This window comes from Lutra lutra, chromosome 7 (assembly GCF_902655055.1).
Source record: "Lutra lutra chromosome 7, mLutLut1.2, whole genome shotgun sequence".
Taxonomy (NCBI): Eukaryota; Metazoa; Chordata; class Mammalia; order Carnivora; family Mustelidae; genus Lutra; species Lutra lutra.
Genome location: NC_062284.1, coordinates 88,428,875 through 88,445,359, shown reverse-complemented (window position 1 = coordinate 88,445,359; position 16,485 = coordinate 88,428,875). Strand labels below are relative to the sequence as shown.

Genomic DNA, 16,485 nt, shown 5'->3' with positions numbered 1-16,485 from the left:
AGCAGCTGCCTTCGGCTCAGGTCATGATCCCAGCGTCCTGGGATCGAGTCCCCACATCGGGCTCCTTGCTTGGCGGGGAGCCTGCTTCTCCCTCTGCCTCTGCCTGCCACTCTGTCTGCCTGTGCTCACTCTCGCTTCTCTCTCTATGACAAATAAATAAATAAAATCTTTAAAAAAAAAAAAATAATTATTAATCCTAGAGAAACAGATAATTAAGAAAAACACTTTTAGAAACCACTAATTGGCTATGGAGAAATTCAAAATATTAGATCTTTACAAAAAAGGATAGGATCTATGAAAAAAGAATAAAATACAATAAAAATGCTCTCAAAGATTAATGACTGCTGAAAACAAAAACATTAAAGTGAATGATTTAGAATATATAGTTGACAAAATTTTCCAGGGGAAAAAAAGAGAGAGAGAGATGAAAATATGAGAGGGATACCTGGATGGCTCAGTCCGTTAATTGTTTGCCTTCAGCTCAGGTCATGATCCCACGGTACTGGGATCGAGTCCTGTATTGAGCTCCCTGCTCAGTGGGAATTCTGCTTCTCCCTCTGCCTGGTGCTCCCCCTGCTTGTGCTCCCACACACCCTCTCTCTCTCTTGCTCTCTGACAATAAATAAGTAAAATCTTTAAAAATACAAAAGAAAAGTAGATAGGAACTTACCAAAGATTTAAAAAAAAAAATTTCCAGAGTTTTAGGACGCCATAGTTTAAGTGCCCTAATACGATGTGGTACCCTCAGTCACATCACACCTTCAAGAGAGAGATGCCGATCAGGGAATACAAATCAAAACCACAATGAGATACCACGTCCACACTAGTCAGAATGGCTAAAATTAAGTAAGGAAACGACAGATCTGGCGAGGATGCGGAGAAAGCGGAATGCTCCTACACTGTTGGTGGGAATGCAAGCTGGTGCAACCACCTGGAAAACAGCATGAGGTCCTCAAAAAGTTGAAAATAGAGCTACCCTACAACCCAGCAATCGCACTACTGGTATTTACCATAAGATACAAATGTAGTGATCCGAAGGGGCACATGCACCCAAATGTTTATAGCAGCAATGTCTACAATAGCAAACCAGGAAAGAACCTAGACTGTCCATCAACAGATGAATGGATAAAGATGTGGAGTGTGTGTGTGTGATTGTGTGTGTTGTGTGTGTGTGTGTGTGTGGTGTGTGTGGGTGGAATACTATGCAGCCATCAAAGAAAGGAAATCTTGCCATTTGCGACAACGTGGATGGAACCAGAGGGTATTATGCTGAGCGAAATAGTCAATCAGAGAAAGACAATTATCAAATTATCTCCCTGATATGAGGAATTTGAGAGGCAACATGAGGGGTTTGAGTAGGGAAGGAAAAAATGAAACAAGACTGGTTGGGAGGGAGACAACCATAAGAGGACTCTTAATCTCACAAAACAACCTGAGGGTTGCCAGGGGGTAGGGGGTAGGGATAGGGTGGCTGGGTTATGGACATTGGGGAGGATATGTGCTATGGTGAGTGCTATGAAGTAAGTCTGACAATTCACAGACCTGTACCTCTGGGGCTAATAATACATTATATGTTTAGTAAAAAATTAAAATTTAAAGAGAGAGAGAGAGAGAGAGGATGCCGAGTAAGTCAGCTGCCAGCCTCTAGCTGCTGCAACCCTCAGCATTGATGCCCAAGTCCAGGTTCTCCCTGGGGGTGCTCCCAGCCAAGGATAGAACATGGAAGGGTACTAGAACAGAGCCGTTCCCACCAAATGAGGGACTCCTCTCAGAGGCAATCTTTGCCCCGGGGAATGCCAGGCTCCAGCTCAGGCTTTCCTGGAGCTGCACTGTAATCAGAGGCTCTGCCTACCCAACCTCTTCCTTCCTTCCCTATCTCCTATTCACCAGATGTCAATCTGAACCTCAGTCTGAAGATTCTCTCTACCTACTTTTGAACTCTCTCCCCTTAATCCTTCATAGGTGTTCTCCCTCAATAAATCTCTTCAATATCTACTTCCATCTTGGAATCTGCTTCTTAGAGGACCTAGACTAACAAGAAATGAATGAAAATGTCTCACATGTAGCTATATCTAACTATGATTTTAGAACACCAATGATAAAGAAAAAAAAACCCTAAAAATTTTTATAGGAAAAATTCAGGTTACCAACAAAGAGAACAGAATCGAATTCCCCTCAGACATCTCATCAGCAACAATGGATATTAAAAAACAATATATTGTGGGGCACCTGGGTGGCTCAGTGGGTTAAGCCTCTGCCTTCACTCAGATCATGATCCCAGGGTCCTGGGGATCAAGCCCCACATTGGGCTCTCTGCTCATCGGCAAGCCTGCTTCCTCCTCTCTCTCTTGCCTGCCTCTCTGCCTACTTGTGATCTGTCTGTCCAAATAAATAAATAAAGTCTTTAAAAAAACAATATATTGGCATTAATTAATTGTATTAAATTGATATTAAAAGCACAACATATTCGAAATTCTAACCTAGAATTTCATACCCATATAAACTAATACCAAGAAAGGGAATGGGGATGCCTGGGTGGCTCAGCGGGTTAAGTGTCCAAGCTCTTGATCTCAGCTGAGGTCCTTGATCTCACTGTTTGTAAGTCAACCCCACACTGGCCTCCATGCCTCGGCATTGAGACCTACTTTAAAACAAGGGGGTGGGGAGAAGTAAAGGATTTGGATTTTAGGCATGGGGAGGATTCAGATTTTACATTCCCTAAATCCTTAAGGAAATAACTTGAGAGTGAACACCAATAAAACAAGGACTTGAATTTTAAAAAACAAAAACAAAAAAACCCCATCAAGATAGAAGCTCTATGAAACAACAGAGTAATCCCAAGAAATCAGGAAAAGTGCAAGCTCTGTTCATTGGGCTAGAAACCAGCCAGTCAGTTTTGCAACGGGAATACAAAGAACTCCAAGACTAAAGTGTTTAAAAAGAAAAAATAACAATTATATCCAATAGAAAGACATGAAGATTTTTTTCTTTTCAAGTAAGACATGATAATGGCAAATAACATTGGGAGGGGGGAGAAGTCACATTAGAAAAGTGGGAGGGAGAACTGTATACTTGGCCTAAGTATAAAGTTAAGCAAAATGTGTTATTATATTATTTTAGGCTATTAGTGGTAGGGGAAAGAGAGTGAGCTTAAAAAAAAAAAATCATTGATTGACCTTGATATTTAAGAATATTCTCTTTAGGGGCATCTAGATGGCTCAGTTGCTTAAGTGTCTACCTTCAGCTTCATGATCCCAGGCTCTTGGGATAGAGACCCAGGTCAGACTCCCTGCTCAGTGGGGAGTCACTTCTCCCTTTCCCTCTGCCCCTCCCCCTGCTCATGCTCTCTCACTCCCGTTCTCTCTCTCAAATAAATTTTTAAAATCTTTAAAAAAAAAAAAAGAGTATTCTCTTTAGAGTGATGCAGAAATTATGATACTGGGATTCACAGAGAAGGATATGTAAATTTACTATATAATTTGGCCTGAAATATTTAAATAACAATAACAGTACAAATTCACCTTATTGATTTTGAACTTTAGTTCAACTACGGACCAAGTATATAAGATCGTTACACTTGTAGGCATAATAATATTATTAGCAACCTTGAAAACATGATGTATAGCCAAGAGAAAATACGATTTTGGCCAGAGTAGGGGAAGTGGGGACAGGAATAAGGGGGAAAAAATTTTTTTAAGATTTTTTTTTTTTTTGGTCAGAGAGAAAGAGAGGTAGGCAGAGGGAGAAATGGGCTCCCCGCTGAGCAAGGAGTCTGATGCAGGACTCAATCCCAGGATGCTGGGATCATGACCTGAGCTGAAGGCAGACGCTTAACCGACTGAGACACCCCAGCCTTCCCAAGGAAAAAATATTAACAAAGGTTTAAATATATGAAAATTACAAAGGTAACAAGAGCAAACATAATGTGGTTAAGTATCAAACATGAGGAAAGGGAAAATGAGGATGGCAATAGTGTATGTTAAGTCCTAATTTTTCATCTCGAAGAATCAACACACAAACTGATAAATTTAATCAATCAAGTTGATAAATCAAGGATTAGAGGTATAAACATACCTTCTAAAATTCTAAAATCTTATCAGAACTAAATAAAGAAAAAAGAGTTAAAAAAGAAACTAACTAGAAAGCATCACTGGAAATAAATGTATGAAACTTCTTATTCATCCTAAAATGCTATTATTTGATTTATTCCCACTTGGTTATAGTTCTTTATTTAAAAAAATATTTTTGTAAGCAAAGTATGTTCATTTACTCTGGAATCCCATATCAAGTCTTTCTGGCTTCTGCTGTGCTGTCATTGACTGTTATCCCTTGCTTCCTCTCTGATTCTGGCTTCTCACTTCATTACCGCTCTCTCTGAGGTTCGATTTGCCTTCACCACTCTCTTGTCTTCTGTCTTAAGTCAAAACAGGTCTCCTTCATCCTGGGGCAAAGAAAAGTTTCACTTGACAGAAATACTCTCCATCACTGTTCTGTTTCTCTTCTTTCACTTTCCAAATTTCCAACTTTAAAAAAGCAATCTATTTCCCCTAAAACCTAGCTTCTAACACTAAGTATAATGATGATTTTCCAGTTCCCATCTACATAATACCTTATCCAAGCAATTCACTTCATGAAGTCCTTCTGTTCAACCTCTCTCCTAAGGCAAGGTAAGACTGAAGAAGGAGTAAGAATACCTCGCAAGAAGTGTTCCAGAGAACATCTGCAGAAATGCTGGCAGGAAGCATCCAGTTACAGTGCATGACTGCTTTGTTCAAGAATGTTTCATCTTCTGTCTTTTGGCACAGAGGACAAATTCCAAGTAAACAACTAAAAACAACCAACTTCTCAACAGACGTATTCTAAGACTTATTAGTTTATACTTATCTTTCCTTTCATAATCATATTAACGTGTGAGAAAACTAATAATAGAATACAAGCCTGAGGAAACAAAGAAGGTTAAGGAAACGTTCTAAAGATATTGAGTCCTATTACAATATTCCTATAGCAAATTTCAACATTCCCCACTAAAAACAGTAAATATCTTGCAAGAGAAAAGCAAGCCAGATAGAAAACTGTCCAAAAGCTAGTGAATGAACTAAGAAGATCCCAACTCTGAAAATTACCATTTACACAATATCCTGGTTTTCTTTAAAATATAAATCAATTAGAATATGATCAATATTGACTTTTTTTTTTTTAAGATTTTTTTTATTATTTATTTGACAGAGAGATCACAAGCAGGCAGAGAGGCAGGCAGAGAGAGGAGGAAGCAGGCTCCCTGCTGAGCAGAGAGCCCGATGCGGGGCTCGATCCCAGGACTCTGAGATCATGACCTGAGCCGAAGGCAGCGGCTTAACCACTGAGCCACCCAGGTGCCCCTTGACTTTTTTTTTTTTTTTAAGATTTTATTTATTTGTCAGAGAGAGAGAGGGAGAGAGAGCGAGCACAGGCAGACAGAATGGCAGGCAGAGGCAGAGGGAGAAGCAGGTTCCCTGACGAGCAAGGAGCCCGATGTGGACTCGATCCCAGGACACTGGGATCATGACCTGAGCCGAAGGCAACTGCTTAACCAACTGAACCACCCAGGCGTCCCTCAATATTGACTTTAAGAGTGTATTAATTTGGGACTCCTGTGGGGCTCAGTTGGTTAAACAGCTGCCTTCAGCTCAGGTCATGATCCCAGCATCCTGGGATCAAGTCCCCATCCAGTTCCTTGTTCAGCAGAGAGCCTGCTTCTCCCTTGCCTCTTGCCTGCCACTCTGTCCTGCCTGTGCTCACTCTCTCTGACAAATAAATAAAATCTTAAAAAAAAAAAAAAGAGTGTATAATTTGTTGCTTTTGGCCATTCATGTCTACTTGTAAGAAAGAGAGCACAACCTTGGTAAGATAATCAAATGGGAAAAATCCATATAAAGCATTAGTTTTGAGCCTCAAAGCTATTGAGAAAAGTAAAAAACTAACTAATGGAGTCATATTTATGGAAACTAGCTGATTTTATTATTATTATCAATACCAAACAAGTCTTTAAATCAATTAAAATTTATTTAATTAAGCATAAAGTTACCTTCACATTTGTCTACAACCATAGTAAATACAGTTCTTGGCAAAAAGTTCTTTGGAGTTTAAAACATCCCCAACTGCAAGATGACATATATAAAACTCCCATTGTTTATGTGATAGTGGATTTGATAATCAAATTAATTATACTATCTAGAATAAAATAAAATGAAAATAATTTACTCATAAGATTCATATTTAAATCATCTTTATTTACAAAATACTATCCTGAGAGTTTTAATTCCATTAAGCTCTTATGTGAGCAAAAGTATAATAGGTTAAGTAACAGCCGTTACTTAAACTGAAAATAAGAGAGAAGTCAAAATTACTTTTGAAGAGAGATCAAAAATACGGTTAAGTTTCTTGCTGTGGTGCTGGATGTTCAGTAGTAGGCTCATTTGAAGGTGGAGTCAACCCTGATGGGAACTCACTTCTATTTTCAGCATGTGGGGGTGGGGAAAAAATCCAGCTCTTGGGGGAAGATAATGAGGAAAAGCTCTCGGTGGATAGACATTTCTCACTGTTCAAAGAGATTGGTAAAAGACATTTTTAACTTTAAGTACCTGTACTTCAGTTCTATTAAATGATTACCTTATAACTTAAAATACCTATGTTCATATTCAAAAATTGACCCCAGAATAATTACTTGATCTAACAAATGAATTTTACAACATTGGGTAAAAGCATACTCTCTTCAATTACAGATGATTGAAGGGAACATCATTAACTTTAGCCACAATTTTTGTCCTATGAAAACTTAACATCTTAACACTTTTCAAAAATTATTATTTCAAAATACATAATAAAGCTTGATTAAAATTTTCATGTCATAAAATTAAAAAATTTTCATGTCATATAATTTTCACCAGACGTAAAATTCTGACTAGTAATTTCTAATTCTAATTTTATACTATCCTAAAACATTTACAGTTAAAAGACTATCTTGAATTTCCCCAAAATTCATCTTAATTCACCTTAAACCTTAAATAGAGGAGAATGAGGAGAAAAAAATACCATGTCAGGCATATACTAGCCTTCCGCCTAGTGTCTGGTTAACTATTTATTCTATAGAAACCTAGAGTTCTAAATGGCAATGTACAGATATAAAAGCAAAAAATTGTTTTTTTCTTATGTAAGGCTATGAAAGAATTTCAATAAATTCAACAATTAGTCTAAACATAATAAACATATTTTAGGTTTTAAATAAGTAGGACTTCATAGGAACTACTTATGAAAAAAACTTTTAAAAATACTTTAGCCAGTAATTTTAATGCTAAAATATAAGCTGTAATTATTTTTATTAATTGATGCAGTAACCACTTTCTAATCAAATAAGATACAAATAATTTAAGTCTTAATTTAAGACTGCTACAAAAAAAACCAATGATTCTCCCAATTACTGAAATACAGAAATAATTCCATATCATTGGGATGAATCATGTGGAAGCCTCATTACAGTCTACAAATGGCTGGCTGCCTTTCCAATTTGGAAAAGTAATGATATACTCACAGTGAGAAAAACTTACTATATGAATAAGAAGCAGAATTATATCTTTGATTTACTCTATAAAACACACACTAAGTTTAAAAAAAAAAAAAAAACGTACTTGCAAATGGAGGTGGCGGTGGGCCAGCAAAATCCCTTGGTGGAAAATAATCTCGAGGAGCTCCATACATGCTTCCTGGAGGAGGTGGAGGAAAAGGAGGACCTCTTCTCATGAATGGACCCCTTGTATCCATTGGAAATAATGGAGCCCTGAATGGAGCAAGAGGTGGAGGAACAAAGCCAGGGCCGCTGCTTCACTTTTGGCGGGGAGAGATGAATCAGGCACATTTAAATTCTGTAACAAATTGACAAACAGCAGTCACTAAAACAACAGCAAAATTGCAATAATCTTCCTGAAAAATCTTAGGTTTAGAAGAAAGCAGTCTATAATAATCTTAATAGTTTCTTCAGAAAGATTCTGTTTTCCACATCAGATGGATTTTTTGTGGTCACAATATTAACTGAAAAGAAAGTAATACTCTGGCTAAAGATAAAACACAAGAGTAGTCCAAGAGTACCAAAACATATATTCTTTTATCAAGTACATACTAAAAAACAGATGTTTATGTTTGTATTTTCTTTTTTTTTTTTATTTAAGATTTTATTTATTTATTTGAGAAAGAGAACATGAGAGGGGAGAAGGTCAGAGGGAGAAGCAGACTCCCCGTGGAGCAGGGAGCCCGAAGCGGGACTTGATCCCAGGACTCCAGGATCATGACCTGAGCCCAAGGCAGTTGCTTAACCAACTGAGCCACCCAGGTGCCCTATGTTTGTATTTTCAACATAAAAAAGGTGACCAAAAGCAAAAATTGTAAAGGTAATAACAAAAATATACTTTAAAACATTCAAATAAAAATAGAAGGGGAAATCCAAATTCCTGTTTAACTTTAGTAAACTAACTCAAGCCTTTAGTCTATAAGTTGTACTGTATCACCGTAGTGTACAATCCAGAAAAGAAACCACTATAATGCTATATAGGGAGTGTATATATTTGTCAAAATGGGAGAAGCAGCTTTATATCAAGAAATAGATTGCCAGCCAAATTTCTCTTCTAATAAACCAAGAGTCTGGAAAGCTCCTGAACACATGGATAAAATTCCACTTCAATACTTACACCAAGGTTGTCTTTGTTATCATTTCTACCGGATTCCATTTCTGAAGACACTGGTCCATCTAAACATAAAAGTTAAACCATGAAAAATATATGACTAATCACTCCATTCCTACCGTATCTCCAATCACAAGGGATTGTTGATATTTTCTCATTCTCCATTAGTACATAAACCAGCCCGATACCAGCATCCTGCATTGCGGCCGCAGGAACAGCTTTAGGTCACTGGAAACTGTGGCACACACAAAAGTTCTGCAAAGGCAGGTGGCAGGAATTTCTGTGGCTCATTCCTAGGCAACCCTGATGCAAGCGCATCATTAGGACACTTCTGGAAGGTGGCATCCCTCTCCGTTCTCCTTCTTTCCTTCCTTCTTTTTCGCCCTCCCTCCATTCTTCCTTCCTTTTCCTCTTTCCTTCCTACTTTCCTAATTCCTCCATCAGGTAACATAGACTAGCATTTGAATTTAGCTACTATCCAAAATAAATGTTCCTGGACTTTGTTTTCACCAAGAACTGCTCGGTCCATGAGAAGGTAAATTCAAACAACCCTCTCTCTGACCACAACACTTATCCTCGCCTAGCCTTCTCATTTAGTTATTCTCACTACACCTGTTCCTGTCACTGAAGCTTCCAGTCCTCTGGTCTCCCTCCATTTCTTCAGTTTCCTCCTCTCTTCATTTCCACCCCTAATTAACTAGACGTCTAAGTCCATCACTTCAATCATCGATGTCCTTACCCAGTTGGCAATATTTTGACATGTACGTGACAATATTCTAGCTCTATATTAATCCAACTCTCCACTTCCACTCTACCTATACCTGCAATTCAGCACCTCTGCAGGTAAAACAAATCACAGATTTGTGTAGACAGAGCCCACTCCAAGGTGATGGATTTCCAGCCATACTTGCAGCTGCTCATTGACTAATCGTTCTGCATCTTCCAAACCACATTTCTCCTCAGCAATTTTAAATCTCCATTCTCTTCAAACCTACTAGTCACTTAGAAACTCCCTTAACTTTCTGTAATCAAACAAATAAATCTATCAGCAACCAAATTCCTATGATTTTTCCTCCTCTTATCATGAGAAGTCTCCTTCTAGACAATCTATGACCTTGGTTCTATGCGCTGAATCTCTCCCCTTCCTCTCTGTTGCCTCCCTCTTCCCTTTCTGCTAGACCCATTCTATCAGCAAGTCTCTTCCAACTACTACTTAAAAATGAGACAGAAAAGAAAATTTCCCCTACAGCTACCCCTCTCTTCTGTAATCAATACTTGTTCTATATATATTGTTTGGAATTCCTCTCATTTTGTCCTCATTTTACTGCAATCTATTGCAACATCCACTACTCCACCAAAATTATTTTCCCCAACATCAAAAATAAATTTTTTTTGCTAAACTAAAAGACACTTTTAGTCCTTATTTTATATTATTTCTCACCATTATTGACCACTCTCTCTCTCTCTTTAAATCCTCTCAGCCTTCAATTTTTGTGATGGCACCCTTCTCTATCTTCCCTTGCTAGCCACTCCTTCTCAGTCTCTTTTGTGGGCTTCACCATCCTTAAATGATGGTCTCCATGGAGTTCCACCTCAGCCCCATTCTCCTTTCATTCTCCCTTTGAGAAATCCCATCCACTCCTACACCTTTAATTTGATGTATACCAACTAATGACTTCCAGATGTGTGATTCAGATTGTTATTCCCCCTACTAGGACTTCAAAGCTTGAACTGCCTCTTTGAATATTCATGCAGTGTATCACAGGTGCTGCTAATTTTATAAGTTCAAAATGTAACTTATAATCTTTCCTGTCAAATTGCTCCTTGTTCCTTGTTCTTTGTCTCAGAACGATGAATGGCCCAGATGCCATAGCCAGGAATCTAGGCATCAGCCAAGACTCCTCCTTCCCCCACACTCCCACATGCTTTCAATCCTAAATCCTCCCAATTCTCTTTTCTCTGTGTCTGCTACATCTATGTATCCCTATCCCCTCTGCTAAATCACTACCTTCTTACTGACGTAGATTCCTGTCACAGACTCCTAAAAAGTTACCGTGCTTCCAATCTTAACTGCTTCCTCCAATCTATTCACCATAACGCATCCACAGTAATTTCTCTAAAATGCAGATCTGATTATTTCTTTAATGTGTTCCCATTACCCTGTGAACAAGGTCCAAGTTTTGAACAGGTTTGCAAGGCCCTGAGAACTCTATGTACTGCTTAACCTTTTCACTACTTGTTTAAATATTCCCTGACTCACACTCCATGTTGCAGCCATAATTTATTACGACTTTGTAAGTCTTAATCTTTAAAGGTGCTATTCTTTTCTTCTAGAGCATTACTGCCTGATGGATATATAAGAAAGATATAGACATGATATAGATATATGAAAGATATATATCTCTCTATATATATAGAGAGAGATATATATTTATTTATTTCTCCACGTTTAATTATTAGCTTCTTATAGGCAGAAACTATACCTTATTATAATTATATTATCTGCCATGTCACGTAGGGCACCTTCTAAACAGTAGACACTTAAAAATTATCTAATTGGATAATTAGATATCAACAACAACAAAGAACATGTAAGAAAAGTTAAATAGCATTAGTTTAAAAATAGACATTCAATCACATATACACTGTCACTCCATAAAGTCTGAATTAATAGGGGAAAACAATTTCAAAATCCAAAATCCAAAGGTTAGAAAGAAATTATTTAATTAAAACTAATTATAATTAATCTAGGCCATAGATCTCCTTCTCTGCTTACTATTTGAAAAAGACTCCTTTTCTAAAATAATAAATATTTCAGCCAAATAATGCCTAACACCCGCCTTGCAATGTATACCCTGTCCTGAAGAACCTTTACCAATAAATTTATTTTAAGTTTTTATTTGCTTTTAATCTTTTTAACGTTACACTCTTCTGACTAATACACTGGATATATATATATTTCCCAATTTTAGAGGGTTGCTGTGAGGTGGTTTAAGGAAAAGAGTGCCTGACAAATAGTAGGTTGCTCAATAAATGTTAGTTACATCTATCTTCGTATGTAATGTTTAAATAAGGTACTTGATTAAAGCAACAACAAAGCAAATTATTTTTCTTGTGGATTTTCACATGTCCATTCACACTAGCTTAACTTCCCTGATTACCAAGTAGGATATATGTAAGTGGACTGGAAAAATTTTTAAAATTAATCATGGAATAGAGTAAAATCGGACATCATATTTAAATATAGTAAACCCATTGCAGTAATACCCAAATCAACCATTAACACATATGCAAATGCCGTGGATACATACAATATAACAAGAAACATAAAACTAGAAAGTTTCAGGAAAGATTTTGGCCTCAAGAGCTACCAAAGATGTCCAGTTATTAGTCCTTTTTTCAACTTCCAATTCTTTCATGTGCCACCATTATTAAAAATATACACATACAAAGAAGTATTTCTTACCCACTTTATCCGAAGACGGCATATTAACACTTCTGAGTTCTGCTGGCCCAGAGAGTCTGCCAGAATTAGAATAAAATCTGTCTTGCCTTTGTGGAGAAGAGCTGGATCAGGATATGGTTGGCCTAGAAACAAGTTTGTAAATATTTTCATTAGTATAAAAATAAATCAAGTTATTTAAGTTTAATAGATAGAATATAGACATTTCTCTTGCTTCCTAAAAAACTGAACCATATTCTTGGTAGACCAATAGTAAATAATTTGAAGAAATAGCAAAGAAAGAAAAAAAGGAATATGTTGTAAGTGTATCAGGAAATTCAGCAAAACAGACACTGATAAAAGAAGTAGTTAACAAAGCAGATATCATTCAGAGGTCATCAATGATCAAATTTTCAGTAACTTCAGTATTTTGGCAGTTAGCACCCCGATCTTTCGCTCAACAGATGAACAGAAGGTTCACAATGCTCAGATTAAGGACTCCTGGACAGACACAAATCTGGGCACAGACTGTGACTCAGGTGCTTCTGCAACCACCCTTCATTGTCCCCAAGGGTCACTTACAATGACAAAACTGTCATTCCTGGGTACTTGTAGAACTCATCATTCTTGAAAAAAATAAAGGTAGTCTATCTCATCTTTGACAGGTGATGGCAGATTTTGACAGATTAGTTATACATATGCCCAACTCCAAAAATAAGAGGAAGTCAAAGGGGGTGAACTGTGTGTCCCTTTCTTAACCATAGAAATATGGAAAAACAGCTGCAAACTGCTTTCCATGACTGTCCTAAGCAGTGGTGCATAATGTGAACTCCACACATTGTTGGATATGTCATTCCTCATCTGACTCACCCAGATGGGACCTTACTGACACACCTCTCCACACAAAGCCAAGGAAACCACTCAGCATCAACCAGAGTTAATGGAAAGAATTATATTTAATGAGCTCCCAAGGGCCCAGGGATGTGAATCAGGAAAGAAAGATCTGGGTGGATAGCCTCAGGCTCATTTCCTCCCTCTTCCAGAATCTTAGCAAAAAACTGTCTCAATGGGTCTGAACTATTAGCCCAATTAAAGGAAGACCAATACCAATGACTGAGATCTAAACTAAGTTTTCCCTTTCTACTTCAAAAATGGGATTAATTAAATGGCAGAGCTGGGCAAGTGGATAAAACGGGGAAGCCTGAAAACTTCCCAACTCTTTCTTAAGCAAGTCTCAAGATACCATACGATATCATTATTTTGCTTCTAAAATACATCCCCACAATATCAGCAACCTCAGAAATACAAAATCAAAAGAAATAAAAAATTTTGCTACAAGCTTGCTATTTTATAAATCATATACCCATGGTGCCCTCCACTGGACAAAATAATTTATTCCTGAAGTCTACCAGGGCTTAATGTATACATGGCACTACTGATATAAAGTTGATTTTTATACAGTCCACACTTTATAGTCTAATAGTGACAGAAATAAATACAATGTGGCCAATGCCTTACTAAAGGGTATACAAATTATGAGTGGTGGCCTACTAAATTCTGACTGGAGGAATCAGAAATCGTGGTGTTATGGAGGACGTAAAGCTCGCCCTGAGAGAAAAGGAAGGGTGAACAAGTAAACAAGGGTATTCTGGTCAAACTCAGATACACACACCACACATGATGTACAAGATAAAGCTATGTGGAAGGCACATGACCAATGAGACTGAAATACAGAAAATAAAGACAAATGGTTCCTCGTTTGCTTGCTTCATACCTTTGTTTTCTACCATCCTTATAAGAGAAGACATGATTAAAAAGAAAGAATGGAGAGGGAAAAGATTGGGGGGAAAAAAAATGAATAAAGGCTGCAAATAAGTGTCCACAGCATTCTGAGGCAGTTTCATAAACTAAGAATTAGAATAAATCCAAAATGCCTGGGTTAAACAAAAATATTATTTATCTCTTTTCATTCCATAACAAATGGACTGTAATAGCTCCCTGAGTACCTATTTTAATAATTCTGGATTCTATCACACAAAGTAAACAAAAGAGAATTATAAAGATGGGTAAAGAATTAGAATTTTTAGGATTAATACTGCCTAATAATCAAGTACAATAAACATCTTCCTTCACAACATTGTGAAATAGTTAATTCTAATAATTAAGGAATTTAAATGGAATGAAAAAAGCAAAATTTCCAGAAAGTAGATGAAAGCAGCATGGATACAGATCGGTTAGGATTCTGCAATAAAGAGACCAATGGTATAGAAAGAATGCCTGAGAAACAGATGTATGCAAATATGGACATTTAAGATAAAGTGGTATTTCAAACTGATGAACCAATATATAGTATTGAAATAACCGTGTATTCAATGAGGGGAGGACTCCTCACACGAAACACTGAAACAGAAATAAAATCCAGATCTAAAACTTACAACAAAATTTTAAGTTTTTAGAAGAAAGCAGAATATCATTTTGATTTAGGAATAGGTCTTTTTATTTTTTTTTTTTTAAGATTTTATTTATTTGACAGAGAGAGATCACAAGTAGGCAGAGAGGCAGGAAGAGAGAGAGGGAAGCAGGGTTCCCTGCTGAGCAGAGAGCCTGATGTGGGGCTCGATCCCAAGACCCTGAGATCATGACCGGAGCCAAAGGCAGAGTCTTTAACCCACTGAGCCACCCAGGCGTCCCCTAGGAACAGGTCTTAAACAAAACAAAAAATTCTACTAAAAATGGATTAATTTACCTATAACAAAATTTGGAACATATATAACAAGAACATGCATAATAACAAATTGAGAAAATATCTGCAAAAGACAAGATTAATATCCAAAATATACTAAAAATTCTATTGGGGCGCCTGGGTGGCACATTCAGTTGAGCATCTGACTCTTGGTTTTGGCTCAGGTCGTGATCTCCAGGGTCATGAGATGGAGCCCCGCACGGAGCTTGGCACTCAGAGTAGAATCTGCTTATCCCTCTCCCTCCCCTTCTGCCCCTCACGCCACATTCTTTCTCTCTCTAATAAATAAATAAACAAAATCTTAAGAAGAAAAGAATTCCTATTAAGCAAGACATAAAATGGGTCAGGCAATTACAGTAAATAAATATAGATTCATATAAATTACCAATAAACAAGAAAAGATACTCAAGCTCACTAATCAAAGAACTATACATAAAAATAAGATAAAAATTTTTACCTCATATCACCGGAGATAATTCAAAACAGTTTTACAACTGTTTTATAGAAATAACTACTGTAGTTAGTCTGTAGAAATAACTACTATAGAAAATCAAGTACTGTAGAAATAACTACTCTCAAATATTCATGCACAGCCACTCTTGAGGACAATATGACAGTATCTATTAACCTAAAAAATACGCTAAATATGCTTATCCTATTACTCAGCAATTTCATTACTTGGACTCATCTCTAAAGAACATATATGCGAGGGGTGTTAACTTCAGCACTGTTAGTAATAGTAAAACACAGGAAACATCCTAAATGTTCAACAGAGGATAGTGGATAAATACATTGTGGTATGTTTATATACAGAATTATTATATAGCAATAGAGGTAATAAACTTTATATTAAAATGGAAAGAACTCAAGAACATGATGCTGATTAAAAAACTTGATAAAAGAGAAAAGTTATATATATGTTTATATATTTTTTAAAATTATATATAGATCTAAGTTTACACACACTGGCCTCATGAGTAGTCACCTCTGGGAAGGAAGGATGCTAATGCCCCAGGAAAGGAAAGGAAATAGACTAGAGTTCAACTAATATATAGAGTGTGCTACTTTTTCCCTTTTCTTGGTCAAAAAGATAGAAATTTCCAGTTATAAGATAAATAAGTACTAAGGATATAATATATGGTATGATGACTATTGCTAATGCTGCTGTATGACACACAGGAAAGCTGTTAAGAGAGATCCTAGAATTCTCATCACAAGGAAAACGTGTATATTTTTTTTGGTACCTATATGAGATGATGGATGTTAACTAAACTATTGTGGTAATAATTTCACAATATATATATATATATAAAGGCAAATCATTATGTTGTACACAAACTTAAACAGTGATGTTTATTAATTATAGCCCAATAAAACTGGAAAAACATTAAAAATTTAAAAGTAATGTAACAAATACCTGAAGGCTCTGAGCATTAAAAAATACAGATTTGGTAAAAGGGTGGGAACTTGGAAGAAGGTTACCATTGTGGGGTGAGTTTTCCATTTTTTATATCTTAGCCTGAAGGCAGACCACAGTCAACCTGTAGCAAAGAGCAGTCAAACCTCATAGAAAATGCAGCTTGAAAAAC

General features: G+C 36.8%; 1 protein-coding gene across 1 annotated transcript in view; it reads right to left on the bottom strand.

Annotated features, from left to right (window-relative positions):
* Positions 1–6,248: 6,248 nt before the first annotated feature.
* MIA2 (MIA SH3 domain ER export factor 2) overlaps positions 6,249–16,485 on the bottom strand; it is an 85,681-nt gene continuing 75,444 nt past the window's right edge. The window contains 7 exon segments of the mRNA XM_047737127.1: positions 6,249–6,515; positions 6,518–6,577; positions 7,665–7,853; positions 7,856–7,898; positions 8,718–8,776; positions 12,178–12,273; positions 12,276–12,299. Coding sequence (XP_047593083.1) covers positions 6,412–6,515; positions 6,518–6,577; positions 7,665–7,853; positions 7,856–7,898; positions 8,718–8,776; positions 12,178–12,273; positions 12,276–12,299 — 575 coding nt within the window. The 3' untranslated portion in view covers positions 6,249–6,411.